Genomic DNA, 18547 nt, shown 5'->3' with positions numbered 1-18547 from the left:
GGGGGCCTTGCCCTGGAAAAGTTTAGGAAACCCTGGTCTAATGTATGAGGGATTTCTTTAATGTGCTGATGGATTTTATTTATCGAACTGTACCCTTATAGGTAATACGTAAAGTACTGTATTGCGCCACTCATGTTGGAGCACCTACTCACACTCCATCCATCACCAGCCCTGGGAGTGAATCTATGAAAAAAAGAAGCCTGCAACCTGGGGCATGAAGAGACACACCACATGTAATACAGAGTGCTAGAACTCAAAGCAGGAGACAATTCACCATACAGCTTAATAATTATGAACATTTAAATACAAGACAAGACAAATGTATGTTTAAGAAAATAGTTTTTATATTTATTTACTGGTTTTTAAAAATAATATACAAATTATTACTCAGACCACCACACAATCACACATAATTGCATGAGCTGTTGAGTTAAACAAACACAAAACCACATAATACACTTCAATGAAAATGATAGATAAATCTAAACAAAAAAAAAAAAAGCAAAACAAAATGCTACCCCCCCAAAAAAGAAAAAAAAAACTATATATAAAACGCTGAACTGAAATGAGTGACAAGTGTACATGCCAAAACATTAGGTTAAGTTTTACGTGAGCTTTGCAAAGATGAACAATTTGTTTTGTGAGCAGTTTGTATGTAACCCTGTACGCCACATTCTGCTAAAATGAACCAAGCCGTTGTTATTATCCTGAAAGAGTACATGGGTTGGAAATAAGAAATGCTAATGAACTATAAAAAACAACACGCAAATCCGACAGCTTTGTGTGTGTGTGTGTGTGTGTGTATGTATATATATATATATATATATATATATATACATATACATACATACATACACACACATATACATACATACATACATACACACACACGCACACGTAAAAGCAGAACTGACATGCATACGTCAATGCTGATGAGAATCACAGTTCGACTTTGTACAGCATATCAAGCACCAAACATGCACAACATTTTTCATACAACCCACAGATGGGTCAAGTAAAGTAAGTCTCTTACAAAGAGAAGAATTTTTCTCTAAACAAAACCTTTTAAACATTTAAAATGATACATGTGAACAGCTAGACTGAATTAAAGTTCAGTGTCTATCAGTAGGCTGCACTAATTTTATCTATCGGGAACAGATTTTCTGGAAAACCAACAGATGGCGCCTTCACCTCAAGATTTTACACAGGAATAAACAAAGCAAGCTTGGAGAAATAAAAAATTGTACAAGGGTCTAAATAAATAAAGATAAGATGCTAAGTTCAAAATTTGGAAATTGATGAATTGAAATATTTGAACATGGATCAAGTAAACAACGTTTTTCAAGGCAATTAAATATTAAATAATGTGCATAAATTTCCTTTTATTCATGCAACAATACTTAAAAATATAAACACTGAATTATGTTACCTTTTGGCAACAGACTTTGGTTCGACTATTTAAGGTGCGTAAAATCCCTATTAACATCCCCAAGTAATCAAAGATACCGAAATATTTGATTATTTGATGACCAATGGTATCCTAACTTGCGTACAGTACAGTGCTGTGAAAAAGTATTTGCTCCCATCCAGATTTCTTCTGTTTTTTTGTCTCATATTTTGAAAATTGTTTCAAAAATTAAAACAAAATCTAAGATAAAACAAAGGCAACATTGGTAAACACAAAATACAGTTTTTAAATGATAATGTTATTTATTGAAGCAAAAAAAAGTTATCCAATACCAACTGGCCTGTATGAAAATGTATTTGCCCCATAGTTACTAATTCCCCGAATCTATGAAACTGCATTGATAATGTGGTTCAGCTGGACTAGACACAACCAGGCCTGATTACTGCAAACCCTGTTCAATCAAATCAACACTTAAATAGAACTTTTTCAACAGCATGAAGTTGGTTAAAAGGTCTTACACAGTAACACACTATGCCAAAATTGAAAGAAATTCCAGAAATGATGAGGAAGAAGGTGATTGAAATAAATCAGTCTGGGAAGGGTTACAAAGCTATTTCAAAGGCTCTGAGACTCCAAAGAACCACAGTGAGAGCCATTATCTCCAAATGGAAAAACTCAGCACAGTAGTGAACCTTCCCAGAAGTGGGTGACCTCCCAAAATTCCTCCAAGGGCACAGCAACTACTCATCCAGGAAGTTACAAAAGAGCCAAGGACAACATCAAAGGACCTACAGGCCTCTATTGCATCAATAAAGGTCACTGTTCATGACTCCACTATCAGATAGACACTGGGCAAAAATGGCATCCATGGAAGAGTGGCGAGGTGAAAACCACTGCTAACCCAGAACATTATTAAGGCTCATCTGAATTTTGCCAAAACACACCTTGATGATCCTCAAAACCTTTGAGATAATGTTCTGTGAATTGATGAGTTGAAAGTGAAACAGTTTGGAAGACAGGGGTCCCATTACATCTGGCATAAACCAACCACAGAATTCCACAAAAAGAACATCATACCTACGATCAAGCATGGTGGTAAAAATGTTATGGTTTGGGGTTGCTTTGCTGCCTCAGGGAATGGACAGCTTGCATTCATTGATTCACCTATGAATTCTCCATCATAACAGTTGGGTGCTTGAAGATAATGTGAAGCCATCTGTCTGAAAGTTGAAGTTGAACTAAAAGTGAACGTTTCAGCAGGATAATGATCCTACACACACTAGTAAATCCACCAAGGCTCAAAAAGAAGAAATGGAGGGTTATGGAATGGCCTAGTCAGAGTTCAAATTTGAATCCCATTGAAATGTTGTGGGGGGATTTGAAACTGGCAGTACACGCAAGAAAATCCTCAAACATCTTGCAACTGAAAGAATATCGCATAGAAGAGTGGTCACGAATTCCAGCAAGTCTGGTGGACAAATATGCAAAATGTCTACAAGAAGTTATTTCTGCTAAAGGGGGCAATACTAGAATATCACATCTATTGATATTTCCATTGAATAAATGATTGAAAAAGTTAATTTTCTTCATGGTTTTGTTCAAGTATATCAACTTCATTAATAGGCACTGTTTCAAAGATGGTCAAATGTTTGCTTGTCCACATATGTATAAAAAAAATAATAAAAAATAATTAAAAAAAAAAAACAATTTCCATGGGGTGTTATTTTTTTAAAGGAGAGGTCTTCAGTCCCCAAGTTGTAACTGGATTATGCAGCAAGACAATGATCTAAAGCATAGGAGTAAGTCCTAGAAGAAAGTGAAAGCATTGCCAGTTATTGGAAGCATTTGGTTGCAGCTATTGTATACGTGTTGGATAACTTTTTTTGCTTCAATAAAAAAAACTAAAAACTGTATTGTGTGTTTATTCAGGTTGCCATTGCTTTATGTTGCATTTCGTTTAAAGAGATAAAACTATTTAGTATGAGATATACACAAAAACAAATACTTTTTCACAGCACTGTAGGAAGAACATGAAATGGCTTGCTGGGGGTGAGAGGGACTTTATATAAGAAAATATAAGACTCACACCAAATAATAAAATAAAATAAATAAAAAAAAGTGTATACTGCAATTTAAAAACAAGCCAAGAGAGCAAACCCTGACCAGCTTCCGTGTAGTATACCAAAACTGGGTTAAATCTATATTAAGGGTGTAATGATCGGTTGATTTGGATTGATGCATTGATTTAAAAAAGCGTTGACTGAAATGAAACCAAGCAACAATCATAAGAACAGACAAACGATGTCTTAGCAAGGTCATCTGCCTATAACTCTTGATACTTAAATTAGTCCTTCTCTATACAGCATCAGCATTCACAAATTAACAGCAGGCCTACCCAGATTTTGAACAAAGTTGCTTATATACCAATCGGAGCTTACTAAATCATATCGTAGCAGATTCAGTGGTATTGTCAAATATTGAATTGTTGCCTTCTGAATCGTATAGTATCCTGTGGAAGCCTGAGATTTACATCCCTCATCATTATATTGTGTTGCACTGGTACACTGCAGAGAAAAGTGTTTCATAACTGGAAACCACAATTCCACTGCAAAGATCAGAGAGGAAACACTTCCTTAAATAAGCAACCATTACCACAGTAACACCAGAGCCAATCAGCCCAAACTCTGGTCTTTCATGCCCAGTTATTGACGCATGAACTTCTCTAATACAAAAAAAAAAGTTACTAATTTATAAGAATAATAATATTAACTAACAACAAATAAATACAAATGTCAAAGACATAACATGAAAGTAATAAGAATATTATTCAAAATAATATTGATGAGGCCATGGTCGGTCCTCAGTGAGACCTCAGTCTGCATAGTAACCACAGGTCCACCTTACAGAAGGTCCAAAACTCCCTGTGTTAATCTCTTTCAAGATTTATCTTGTTCAAGTACTGCAAGAACACACACACACAGACACATCAACCCCATCTACTTAAGAGTACACACAGGGAGTGAAAAGCATGTGACTTGAGTGTAACCTTTATTCCCGTCTCCCCAGACTAGAGGGTGCTCTTTAATCCTCTGTGGACAACTCACACTTCACTCCACTGAGGGGTTGCTGGCTTTGACCCCCGCTCGGCCAATCTGAAGCCATGGGAGTTTGGCACAGTTCTTAAAGAGCTGCTCGATGGCAATGTGGCGGACATGGAGCTGAGATGCCAAAGAGTCCTTCTCCTGCACAGCTACTGAAAGTTCTTCAAAGACCTCTGAGAGAAAGAGAGACAGAGAGGGTGGTCTGAGAATTAATCTGACGTTTTGAATGAAAATGTCACTCAACCAGATCATTGAAATTATTTCTATTATGCCAAGCATACAAAACCGTATTTTCAATCTTATTGTGTCCGTGACATGCCCGTTATAACCTTTTCAGAACATATTTTTTCAAGCTCAATCAAAACGAGCTGCCAGAACACCACATGATCTAGTGGTGTGAGAGGGTGAGCAAACTAATCTAGAATGCTCCAGAATGATCAGAGACCTTCCTATATTTATAACCGAGTTCTGCTAGTCACCATGTCATTAGAACTGGATGACTGATGCAGGTTATAGCCAAAAAGAGTGACGGACGATGTGCACAAAAAAATAAAAATTCAGAAAAAGTGACAAGTTGTCTACTAAAGCAGTGCTACAGGGAATGAGAACAGGTTTGAGGAACCCTGGCTAACACACAAATGATTTTTAGATGTTTAAAAAAAAAACTGACAGAAAGAAGATAACATTTATTGTCAGCGAGATTCAGTATGTTAAAGTTACATCTTTATTTACAATCACAATGAATTGTGATTGTCAATCACAAGTGCTACAGGATTTTGGATATTGAAAGTGTTTTATGCCTATAAACTAACTGACCATATGCCATATGATCTATTTCCAAAATTGGTTATGATTAGCTGTGTAGTGCATCAGCTAAAGGTGTAAATATGCAGAAGGGTAATATGAACAGAAGGTTGTCAGGACACAGACTGCAGAACAAAGAATAAGGCTTAATATATACAAACCCCTACAAAAGGTTTTGAATGTATTTGGCCTTCATCAGATATTACTAAACCTTACCTTGAATCTGCAGCAGGAGCTGTGAGTTCAGCTGATGAAGCTCTTCCACACTCATTTTCACCACTGCAATAAAAAAAAATGGCAGGTTAATGAACAGAATTGTCAAATAACCCTCTCCCCATTAATACCCGTGTTACAGTACAAAAGCAGTGTATGAACTTCTCTTCAGTCAGAAGAGACCTTAAGACCTTGACTCTTTTCACCAACAATGGATTTCAATTCCACACAAGACCTTGGTGTTGGGACTCACTTTACCTCTTTCATAACAGCAAAGCCATTCTTTAGGCATGAAAGACAAAAGAAGGAGGAGGGCACCCAAAATGAGAAAAACCTGGACAGTCACATATTCGAGGTGTGAGTCACACCTACATACAGTGGTGCTTGAAAGTTTGTGAACCCTTTACAATTTTCTATATTTTAAGTATATCCTAAAACAACATCAGATTTTCACACAAGTCCTAAAAGTAGATTTAAAAAATGAACCCAATTAAACAAATGAGACAAAAATTTTATAGTTAGTGTTTTATTTATTGAGGAAAATGATCCAATATTACATATCTGAGAGTGGCAAAAGTATGTGAACCTTTGCTTTCAGTTTCTGGTGTGACCCCCTTGTGCAGCAATAACTGCAACTAAACATTTCCGCTAACTGTAGATCAACTTGTGTGCTTAGAGTTGTTGTCTTGCTGCATGACCCAGCTTCTCTTCAGATTCAGTTCAAGGACAGATGTCCTGATACTTTCCTTTAGAATTCACTGGTATAATTTATTCACTGTTCCATCAGTGATGGCAAGCTTTCCTGACCCAGATGCAGCAAAACTGGCCCATACCATGATACTACCACCACCACATTTCACAGATGGGATAAGGTTCTTATGCTGGAACGCTAGGGATGCACCGAATGTTCGTCAACCGAATAATAATGTGAAAAGGCCGAATAAATTTGACCGAACAATGACGTGTTTGATGACGCGCCAAATAGCCTAGCAACCAGAGTGAGATGCACAAGTGCTCAGCGAGCGCATGCTCTTTGGATGTTGACAACCATGACATTGTTTATTGTGGACACGTGCGTTTGTTCTGTTTCTGTTCCGGAGTATTCAGTCACGTCGCGAGACATAAGGGAGTAGAGTACAGAAGAGGGTAAAGACATATTTATTTAAGGGAACATAACATTAACAACGTATCTAACTATACTATATCTACTATAATACTCTGCTATGTGTACAGGGACGCAAGCGGTTTATATCCCCAATATAATCAGCCGTATAGAACTGAATAGAACCATTTTTGCACTCGTCAATGCACTTTTTTTGTTGTAGGCTACAGAGTGTTCCATTCTTTCAGCAGTCAGTTATAGGCCTAACATAGGTTATTCAAGGGGAGCTCAAAGATGACCACATCAAAATATTTTTATTTTACTCGTTTATTTATTTAAAGTTATATTGTGCCTTGTTGGTAGTCTATGCCTGCTGGAATGAAAAAAAAAAGTTCAGTGTTAAATAAATATTTTGAAATTGTAGTTTTTGTAATTGATTTTTTTTCTTTGAAAAGCAAGAAAAAAATAGTAAAAAGCATATTTTGACTATTTAATTTTTGCAATGGTGAAAAAAAATGGCAAAATAAATAGAAAAAAAACGCGAAAAAACGTGTTCGGTATTCGGCCTTCGGCCAAGTTTTCCATTATATTCGGGTTCGGCTAAGAATTTTCATTTCGGTGCATCCCTATGGAACGCAGTGTTTTCCTTTCTCCAAACATAACCTTCCTTTCTCGTTCAAACCAAAAAAGCTCTATGTTGGTCTCATCCATCCACAAAACATCTGGCTTCTGTGTCCATGTGATCTTTAGCAAAGTGCAGAGGGGCAGCAATTCGTTTTGGAGAACAGTTGTTTTCTCCTTGCAACCCTGCCATGTACCATTGTTGTTCAGTGTTCTCCTGATGGTGGACTCATGAACATCAACAATACCAATGTGAGAGAGGTCTTTAGTTGTTTAGAGGTTGTTTAGAGAGGCCTTTAGTTGTTTTGGGCTCCTTTGTGACCTTATGGACTATTACACGTTTTGTTCTTGGAGTGATCTTTGTTGGTCGAGTATTCCTGGGCACTCAATGGTCTTGAATTTCCTCAATTTGTACACAATCTGTCTGACTGTGTATTGCTGGAGTCCAAACTCTTTAGAGATGGTTTTGTAACCTTTTCCAACCTGATGAGCATCAACAACTCTTTTTCTGAGCTCCTCACAAATCTCCTTTGTGTGTGCCATGATACACTTCCACAAAAAAGTGCTGTGGAGATCAGACTTTGATAGATATCTGTTCTTTAACTAAAACGGGGAGCTTACTCACACCTGATTGTCATCCCATTGACTGAAAACACCTGACTCTAATTTCACCTACAGATTAAACTGCTAATCCTAGAGGTTTCACATACTTTTGCCACTCACAGAGATGTAATATTGGATCATTTTCCTCGATAAATAAATGACCAAGTGTAATATTTTTGTCTCATTTGTTTGAGTTCTCTTTGTCTACTTTTAAGATTTTTGTAAAATCTGATGTTTTAGATCATATTTATACAGATATATAGAAAATTCTATTGGCAAATTTCACAATTCACAAACTTTTAAAGCACCACTGTAAAAAAAATGCAGCTAAGAGGGAATGCATGTCCTCCATGTCAGAGTGATGCTTCACAAGCTTTATTGATAGAAAGATAGAAAACTCCTGATAAGCAACATCGACTACAATTTATTTGTCTGCTTTGAATGAAAGCCTCTTAGAAGTACTCACGTTTCTCTCGGCTGTGGCCTGCATGTCTCTCCTGCTGTTCTTCTTCTCCTCCTCCTCCTCCTCCCCCCTGCTGTTGCAGTGTGTGCTTTTGATCATTCCTCCAAAGCTGTCCAGAGCCCTGCAAGAGCTCCAGATCGTCCGTTTCACTTGGACATGTGCCCTGCACCCAGCGAGGGGCATATCTGGGGACCTGGGCATCTGACTGGGCCGTCAACTTCCTGTCACCCTGCTGTGTGTGAAACAGGAGCTGGTGTTTGGAGCCAGAGTCCCTGTTCTGGGCGTACTGCACAATGCGGCTGATCTGCTGGCTCAGTGCCCGCTTGACACCCTCATAGGTACTGCGTGTGGCCTTGGCATGCGAGACCTTCTGGTTGGCAATGAGATGGTACTTCTCAAAGCAGTCCCTGTGCCCGTGCAGAGACGTGGAGTGCAGCAGAGCGGCAGTGGACACACCTGTGATAAGACACAAAGACATCCGGCTTAAATATGTTTACAAATAAGTTTAAATCATCTACATAGCGCTTACATTCAAACAATTAATTTTTTAAACAAACTTAATTCTGGGATGTTTGACAGTGACCTATTGAACGGAGTTCATTTGGTCCCCCCCCCCCAGAGTAAAGAAAGAAAGATCTGGAGCATTATTATTAGGCAATAACTTATATTCTTATGGTCAGGCAAAGCAACTTAGCTGGTAAAGGATAAGCCAATCAAGCTGGCCATCCATACAGCAGCACATACAAAATCAAATGCACACAAACCCACACACTCCTGAAAGTTCATGTTAAATACCAGAGAAAGTGTCGTTCTCATCCCACTATTGCAGACTCATGGTTTGTTCTCACGGTTTGTTCCAATATAAATAAAATATAAAAAATATCCCTGATAGTAATTTTATCCTCATAAAAAAGGCAACGGTGTAATGTGCATACTATATGTACATGTAGTATATCGTGGCTCTGGAATCAAGTATCAAGTACAACAGCGCTTTACAGATCATGTTACTGCACCATATATATTCAAGTCTTTAGAGGAAGAGGATTTGCAAAGGGCCGATTTAAGGGAAGGGGTGATTTTCAGTGGCAATGCCTACAGTAGTGGAAATTAGCAAGCTCACAAATATCTCTTACAGCTACTTTAAAATGAAGTGTGTATTTTCCCTCTAAATTAACACAAAAAAAGTGTATATGCCATTTTTCCTGTAGCCTTTGTATGAAAGTGACAATCGAACACAAAAAAAACTGTGTGAGGATATAAAATAAATACAAATTTATATGTGAAAACATAATATTGCTCTCTGACTAGGGTATAAGGTGAAAACTTGCTTAATATACTGATATAGCAGCAGCCTCCCCAGTCCAAACACAGCATTATCAGAGCATCCACATAACTCAGATCAGATCACCATGAAATTTTACTCTCTATCAACACTGCATCACGTAGATGACTGCATTCCCACTTCCTTCCCCCCTAATCGGCTTTAGGTCTGTAAAAACATCCCAAAAGTGAAAACTAATCTTAGAACAGGAACAGAGTAAAATCAAGAAAGATATCAGAGAGTTGTGTTAACATTGGACCTTTTTATTATTATATACCATGTCCGTGTGTCCTAATTAAGCCAAAGTCTAAGAAAGGTTTGGGGCAGGAAGATCATACCCCCCCCTCCCACACACACACACACAAAATGCATTCTAGTGCTTCTACACAAGGGGCAACACAATTTTGCTGCAATTTACATCTGTATTATGCCTGCTTAAAATTAAAATTTGAAAGAAAAAGAAAAAAAAAAGTCAAAAAAAGAAACGCACAAATCTTGTATCATCTCTCTGAGAAAATTATTTGCTTCTCGTCATAGCAATATCAGGTTTAAAAACAGAAAGTGACACTTTAGAACACTGGTGTAGTGGATCTGAAGAGAACGACCTGAAACACGACCACGTACACAAACACAGCAGAAGAGGTTTAACAGTGTGGGCAAGAGGCTTACGACAAATATACAACCTGCCACAGAATCAACTAATTACTGCAAGTAAATGATCTTATTAGGTGGAATTGGTAGAATTTCCCAAACAAACTGTAGAATTAAAAATGAGCTTTTTATAACGAAATAGGAACTTTGGGTTTCATCTTATGCACAGTAATGAGTCTGCAGTTGATCGTGGCATTGAGTAATTCCACCACATGGCTTGATGCTGTTGAGTTGAATCCTGTTATTAACCATAAAACAAAGAAAAGGTAATAAAAAAATCTGAAATTTTCATCATTAGTACATGTTTGAACATGCATTCAGTGCCTCCATGAGCTGAATACCTGAAAGTCAGCTTTCATTTTCTGTGCATGTACGTACATGCCGTGTAGACCACAATGAGCAACAAACAGCAGTGTCGGGAAGAGAGAAAGCGAGAGGGTGACGCACAAGACCTGAACTTCTCTTAAAGCACAAAGGTGATTTCAGCTCTGAGAGCACATTTAAAAAGCTAAAACTCCTATTTTCATTTCAACGCATCTCTCTCTCCGCCATGATGCACTTCCACAAACATGAAGGCCAGACTTTGATAGATCCCTGTTCTTTAAATAAAAGGGGCCCTTCTCACACCTAATTGTCATCCCATTGATTGAAAACACCTTTAAATTAACTGCTAATAGGTTCACATTAGGGCTGCAATTAACAATTATTTTCATAATCGATTAGTTGGCCGATTCCCCCCTAATTAATTGATTAATCGGATGGGGTGGGGCAAACTTTCAGTACCTTTTTTTGTTTGTTTATTTAACATAAAATCAACAAACTGAGTGTTACAAATATAAATTCAGACTAAAATTTTACACAACTGTTTGTCCAAAACAGAAAAGAACCCAACACACACACACAAGAATATATATTATTAATTTAGGACTGTAGTTTAATTCGGTGCTTTTTGTGAATCCATAAAAAAAATAATGCATAAATACTCATACATAATAGAAATAAAAACTAAACAAATAAGACAAATTATATATATGTGTGTGTATATATATATATATATATATATATATATATATATATATATATATATATATATATATATATATATATATATATAGAGAGAGAGAGAGAGAGAGAGAGAGAGAGAGAGAGAGAGACAGAGAGAGAGAGAGAGAGAGAGAGAGAGAGAGAGAGTATTTATGCATTACTTTTTATGTATGCACAAAAAACAGAATTAAACTACAGTCCTACATTAATAATAAAATTTCACTGCACCTTGTGGTTTCTGTTACTCACTGTTTTACTTGTGTTTACTTTTGATCATAATGTTTTAATTAGACATTACAGATCTTACTCATGCTCCTATTGTGCGTCTACACCGCTCGTGATCAGCAACGCATCACTTCTGTTATAATAAACGACAGAATTTACACTGCAAGCACGCAAATACAACACATAATGACAAACTTAAATTAAACTAAACATTTTCAGCAACTCACGACAGTCATGCTCGTGCTACACAAACTAAGCTTTATAAAGTTTGAGCTTCTCGGCGGTGTTTAATACAAAAGGACTTGGAGGTCACACACTTTCGCCTGACGATTTCGCCTCCGTCTGATGGAGACTGAGGTCATGTTGGGAATAAAAGGTAATGCTGACAGAAACAGTAAACTGAAGAAAGTCACTGTCGGGGTCTGTGTATTAGGCTAATGCTAGCGGCATCGCATTACATCCGTGTGACGTCATGCACCGTCGACTAGGAAGCGGATTATACTTCCGTTTTGTAAAAAAATCTGCTAGTGTTCTATTTGAGATATTACCTTTCTAAAATCCACACACTAGAGTAGAGTGCAGAGTGCATAGTGTAAGTGTATAGTACTTTATTTGGGACACAACTTTAGTATTTACTCTCCGAAGCATGTTTTTGAGCAGAAGTAACATAGGGAGTAAATGTGCCGTGTGCAGACCAACTAATCGATAAATGAGATTCGTTGACAACGATTTTCATAATCGAATTATTATCGATTTTATCGATTAGTTGTTGCAGCTCTAGTTCACATACTTTTGCCACTCACAGAGATGTAATACTGGATCATTTTCGTCAATAAATAAATGACCAAGTATAGTATTTTTGTCTCATTTGTTTTACTGTATTCTATCTACTTTTAGGACTTATGTGAAAATCTCATGTGTTAGATCATATTTATGCAGAAATATAGAAAATTCTATACCAGAGGTGTCCAATCTTATCCAGAAAGGGCCAGTGTGGGTGCAGGTTTTCATTCCAACCAATCAGAAGCCACACCTGAGTCTACTGAAAGCCAAGATCAACTGATTAAACAGGTGGAATCAGGTGTGGCTCCTGCTTGGTTGGAATGAAAACCTGCACCCACACCGGCCCTTTCCGGATAAGATTGGACACCCCTTTTGTAAAGGGTTCACAACTTTCAAGAACCACTGTATATTGAGAATGTAAGAGATTTTATGGATAGAAGAGATGCACCGATACTAAATTTCTCAGCCGATACAGATAACCAATTATCTGCCGAAAGTGATACCTCTGCATTTTATACCTTCTTATAAATTAATAATAATTAATTCCATAATTCTGAAGGAAATGCAAATAAAAACTTTATTCTCTCCATTTCAACAAGTTGTTTCATAGTAACTGGTCTCTAAGATTTTAGAAAAGGTTGTAGCAAAGCAGTTATGCTCGTACTTAGATAGGAATAACATTCATGAAATGTATCAGTCAGGATTTAGACCTCATCATAGCACAGAGACAGCGTTAGTTAAAGTAGTAAATGACCTTCTACTGACTTACGATCAGGGTTGTGTCTCGCTGCTTGTGTTACTCGACCTTAGTGCAGCTTTTGATACTATAGATCACACTATTCTACTTGATAGATTAGAAAATGTTGTTGGTATTAAGGGAACAGTCCTCTCCTGGCTCAGGTCTTATCTGACCGATCGTTATCAATTCGTAGATGTAAATGGTGAATTCTCCATGCGTACTGAGGTTACTTTTGGAGTTCCACAGGGTTCTGTTTTAGGCCCACTGCTCTTTACTTTATATATGCTACCCCTAGGTCAAATTATTCGTAAACATGGAATTAGCTTCCACTGTTATGCTGATGATACACAGTTGTATGTTTCAGCGAAGCCAGAGGACAGACAGAAGCTTAGTAAAGTTGAGGATTGTGTAAAGGACATTAGACATTGGATGTTAATTAACTTCCTTCTACTTAATTCTGATAAAACAGAAATACTTTTATTAGGCCCACGTGTAGCTAGAAGTATTCTTTCTGATCACATGGTTACTCTGGATGGTCTTTCTGTTTCATCATGTGCAGCAGTTAAAGACCTTGGAGTGATTATTGACTCCAGCCTATCATTTGATGCTCATGTAGATAATATTACTAGGATAGCCTTCTTTCATCTCAGAAATATTTCTAAAATAAGAAACATATTGTCACTACATGATGCGGAAATACTAGTTCATGCATTCGTCACCTCTAGATTAGATTACTGTAATGCCATACTGTCTGGATGTTCCAGTAGGAATATAAATAAGCTCCAATTAGTCCAGAATGCAGCTGCTAGAGTCCTAACTAGAACTAGAAGATACGACCATATCACACCGATATTATCAATACTGCATTGGCTCCCAGTAAAATCTCGCATTAATTATAAAATACTTTTATTAACCTATAAAGCACTAAATGGTCTCGCGCCACAATATCTAAGCGACCTTTTGGTTTTATATGATCCGCCACGCCTACTTAGATCAAAAGATGCAGGCTATTTGTCGGTACCTCGAATAGTGAAGGCTACAGCAGGGGGAAGAGCTTTCTCTTATAGAGCCCCACAGTTATGGAACAGTCTTCCTATTAGTGTTCGGGACTCAGACACAGTCTCAGTGTTTAAGTCTAAGCTTAAAACGTATTTGTTTACTCAAGCCTACCCTGACTAGATTCTGTTCTACTACTTCGCAGTCATAATTATCTTTTTTCTCCCTCTCTCTTTTCGCCGAGCCCCACACGAATTTATGGAGATACTAGAGATCCAGATCCTCTCTGCCTCTGGATGGAGCTCAAATCTTCTTTAATTCCAGACTGCTGGGACTACGGCTGCTCCTAAGGCCATACAGACTTCATATAAATCCATAATGAACTTTTTCACACTATCTGTTGTTACCCAGATGAGGATGGGTTCCCTTCTGAGTCGGGTTCCTCTCAAGGTTTCTTCCTCTTAAAACATCTTAGGGAGTTTTTCCTTGCCACCGTCGCCACTCAGTGGCTTGCTCAGTTGGGATAAATTCACACCTTTAATATCTGTATACCATGTTGATATTTCTGTAAAGCTGCTTTGAGACTATTGTATGTCTATTGTAAAAAGCGCTATACAAATAAAATTGAATTGAATAAACAGAAAACACATTACTCAAATTAACATTAACACATGAACTAAATTCTGAAGATTAAAGTAAGATTTGTTAACTTATTTAATGTTATTAATTTATATTAACAGAATTAAGTGTCTGAGTTCTTAAAAAAAATAAAATAAAATAAAAAAAAAAAAACACCCGTTAGGCTTCACATTCACTCACCACAAAGAAAAGCATTCCTACTTCATCACTGAACATCAAACTGGTCATATAATCAGCCTAATATAAAAATTGTTTTGATGATATTAACTCATTAACATTAAGTGCACATGAAATATAGTACTCTACAAATATTTTTTCTGTGCAACATATACCTTTTTACTCAACTCATCTTCATTTAAATTTTTCAGCGGTGTACTGGCCCTTTAATTCAGTGGGAGAAGCGCGCGGGGGGGGTGTTGGTTTGACTCGACACTGAAACTCCCGTTTCGCTGCTGCTCACTTCCAGTGCAGAGATTACGGAGCTTACAAACTGCAGTTTTGATGTCATTCCACACAAGAGACATCTTCTTTACACACAGCATGAATTCAATGTGTTTTCCCGCCCTCTTTTGATTGACAGGATATAATCGGCCCTGATAATATGATGTTTTTAAATGATAGCGGGAAAAATAGCCTTTATCGGCCGATATATAGGTGCATCTCTAGTGGATAGGTAATTCTGAAAAATATCTTTAAGAGAAAGAAAAATAATTGGGGGGTGGGGAGGGGTTATCTTTTTGTTATGTATACAAGGACATGCAAATCGTTCATAATGAATTTCCTTCCTTTAATTTTCATGCCAAATTTCACACCAGAACACAGAGTAAATGGATAAGAAAAACTAGACCATCTGCAATAAAAGTCAATCACTACCAACAACCATCTGCAGAACACAACCAAACCTCAATATCACAGAGATGATCCTTCGACTGGAAATTTCACACACATCACTGTGCAAAGCAGAAGAAAGGAAGGCCTAAGAAAACATAACACCGTAACTTGGGAACTGACTGATGTTGCTTCTACTGACCACTATAAAGATTACATTAAATATTAAAGCCTTTTCTGAGCTTAAGCCAGTGCAAACTTCAAGAATGAAGCTATATTGTTTATGTTTACAAGCCACTACTGAAGCCGGCATCACCATGTGGGTTTGGTTGTGGTTAAACATTTTCAGTGAATTAATATGCCAGGATGGTTCTGACAAAGTACAAAGGACATAATACACCAACGCATTACAGCTCCACCAACAAGAATGGATGCTTGTAAATGAAATTTGTATGCTACCAATGAAAATCTATTGAGCGGGTGGAATGATGTTTGGACAGAGGTTAAAAGGATTTGTAGAATGTGTAGTAAATGCTTTTAAAAGTAGAACTCATGAGCAAGCAGCTTTAATCCTGTTCTTTAAATAGAAAAGCATCACACAGTATTATAGAAATCTACAGATTATTATTATTATAATAGAAAAGCATTACACTAGAGAACATTTTAATAGCTTCGGTTTCCCCCCGTTTATTTATTTATTTATAACCAACTTCAATCAAGAGGCAGTATATGAGTAGGCCTGTCACAACAATTACATGAAACACTAAAACACAGACAATGAATAACTAAAGCATAAAGAATTCACAATATGGTATTACATTTTATGTATTGCTTTAGTTGTGTTTATGTTTCATTTATTTAGGATATTAGGGTGTAGGGTAGGGTGTACTTGCATTATTATCCAATTATATTATTGTTACATAAGTGGCATAAAATGGTCTTAAAATGACAATAATATTGTTTATTGCAGTTATTTGGTACAGTATATCGTCCAACAAAAGTAGTTATCATGACAGGCTTATATACACACAAGTATACAGTCATGTTAAAAAATAAGGAAACATTTTTTGGGTTTTTTTGACAAGCAAACATTTGATGCTGTTTGAAACGGTGCTTATTAATAAAGTTGATATAATATATAACATAAAAATGACATTTTGTAGTGATTTTCACAATTTAAATGAACAAAAAACAGATCAGTCACATGGAAAAAGTAAGTACAGCCCTACATTGATCCATAATCCATAAAAGTAGAATCCAGTGTTCAAGATTGGGTACCAGTGATTAGAACCTGTTTAGGGAGTGCAGGTGGAACCTGTCTTATTTATACACCTCTAAGATCTAAAGAGTTCTGTAAGGCTTTCAGAAAAAAGGTTGTGGAAGCCTATGAGTCTGGCAAGGGATTTAAAAAGATCTTAAAATGATTTGAAACACATCATTCCACTCTAAGGAAAATAATCTACAAATGGCACAGATTTAAAATGACTGCCAGTTTGCCATCCCAGCAAATTCAAGCCAAGAGCAGACCATCTTGTGCAAAAAAGTGTCTCCAAGAACCCCAAAATTTCATCAAAAGGATCTGCTAGTAAGTCTTGCAACTGTTGTGTCAAAGTGCATGCTTCTACAATCAGAAAGAGATTTGACCTGCATGGGAGGCGTGCCAGGAAAAAGCCTTTGCAAGACTACACTTTGCCAATGAGCATATAGGCAAAGACCAGGTCTTTTGGAATAATGTGGAATAATGTGCTGAGGAAAGATGAATCAAAGTTGTTTGGCCACAGTAATAGCAGACATGTTTGGCACAGACAGCTTTTTAGGAGAATACCTCATACTAACTGTGAATTACGGTGGTGGAAATGTTATGGTTTGGGGTTTATCCTAAGTACACTAGCAAATCCACCAAGCAATGGCTCAAAAAGAAAAAAAATGGAGGGTTATGGAATGGCGTAGTTAAAGCCCGGATTTGAATCCCATTTAAATGTCGTGGAGGGTTTTGAAACGGACAGCGCATGCAAGAAAACCCTCAAACACAGAAGAGTGGTCAATAATTACAGCAAGCCAAATTTCTGCATTTCTGCTAAAGGGGGCAATACTAGCTTCTGACGCCAAGGAAGCTGTACTTACTTTTTCCACAGAATCACATCTAGTGTATAAATAAATAATTGATTAAAATAATTGAATAATTGAATAAATGATTGAAAAAGTTCATGTTCCTCATGGTTTTGTTCAACTATATCTTCATTATCTTTCATAACTTCATTAATAGGCACTGTTTCAAAAGATGATCAAATGTTTGCTTGTCCAAATGTGTCAAGAAAGCCAACGATTTCCATGGGGCGTACTTATTTTTTCACATGACTGTCCAAGTATATGAATCTCTCACTCACCTATTTCTTTATTAAACTGCTTATCTGTGCAGTTAAGCTAAAATTAGTGTCAGTAGCTTCAGTGATAACGCATACCACTGATCTGGTCTTGTACTGAGAAAGTACTACAGAAAAGTCTTCTAAACTTCAGTTGCACAAAATGTTTCTTTTGACTTTATGCAACAGTCATAAATGGAGGATTCTATTTCTAGAAAAAGGGAAATCATATTCATGTTACAGTAATGTTCATCATGTTGCTCACTAAGGACCGTAAATGTGCACTTTTTACAGCTGGTGGATCAACCTGTGTTTTTCAGTTCTGCTTAGCAGACAAAATAGGACACTGGATCCTTGACCCATTTTGTTGAACCGGGAACATATTGTGTGTGTGTGTGTGTGTGTGTGTGTGTGCGCGTGCATTTAAAACAGGTCAACAGTCATGGTCGAAAACAGTAACTCATTGCTACATACAGTATAAAGTGCAGTCAACAGCTGCATAAACAAACAGGGAGCATGCAGACAAACACACACATGATCCATCACATACAACAGTGCTAGAGTGTTAAAGTCTAGAGTATCCTAAAATTTTCATCTATAATCAATATTGGAAACACTACAATGAAGTCATGAAAATGCATAC

General features: G+C 37.0%; 1 protein-coding gene across 2 annotated transcripts in view; it reads right to left on the bottom strand.

Annotated features, from left to right (window-relative positions):
* Positions 1-322: 322 nt before the first annotated feature.
* The window catches only part of c16h21orf91 (chromosome 16 C21orf91 homolog), a 32595-nt gene continuing 14370 nt past the window's right edge, over positions 323-18547 (bottom strand). For both annotated transcript variants that reach the window (XM_017488523.3, XM_017488522.3), the window contains 3 exons: positions 8319-8771; positions 5530-5592; positions 323-4682 (listed from right to left, as the gene is read on the bottom strand). In XM_017488523.3, coding sequence (XP_017344012.1) covers positions 4516-4682; positions 5530-5592; positions 8319-8771 — 683 coding nt within the window. In that variant the 3' untranslated portion in view covers positions 323-4515. The remainder of the gene's footprint in view (positions 4683-5529; positions 5593-8318; positions 8772-18547) is intronic.

Source organism: Ictalurus punctatus, chromosome 16, assembly GCF_001660625.3.
Source record: "Ictalurus punctatus breed USDA103 chromosome 16, Coco_2.0, whole genome shotgun sequence".
Classification (NCBI taxonomy): Eukaryota; Metazoa; Chordata; class Actinopteri; order Siluriformes; family Ictaluridae; genus Ictalurus; species Ictalurus punctatus.
Note: the sequence above shows the minus strand (reverse complement) of the source record. Positions and strands in the feature narration are given on the sequence as shown.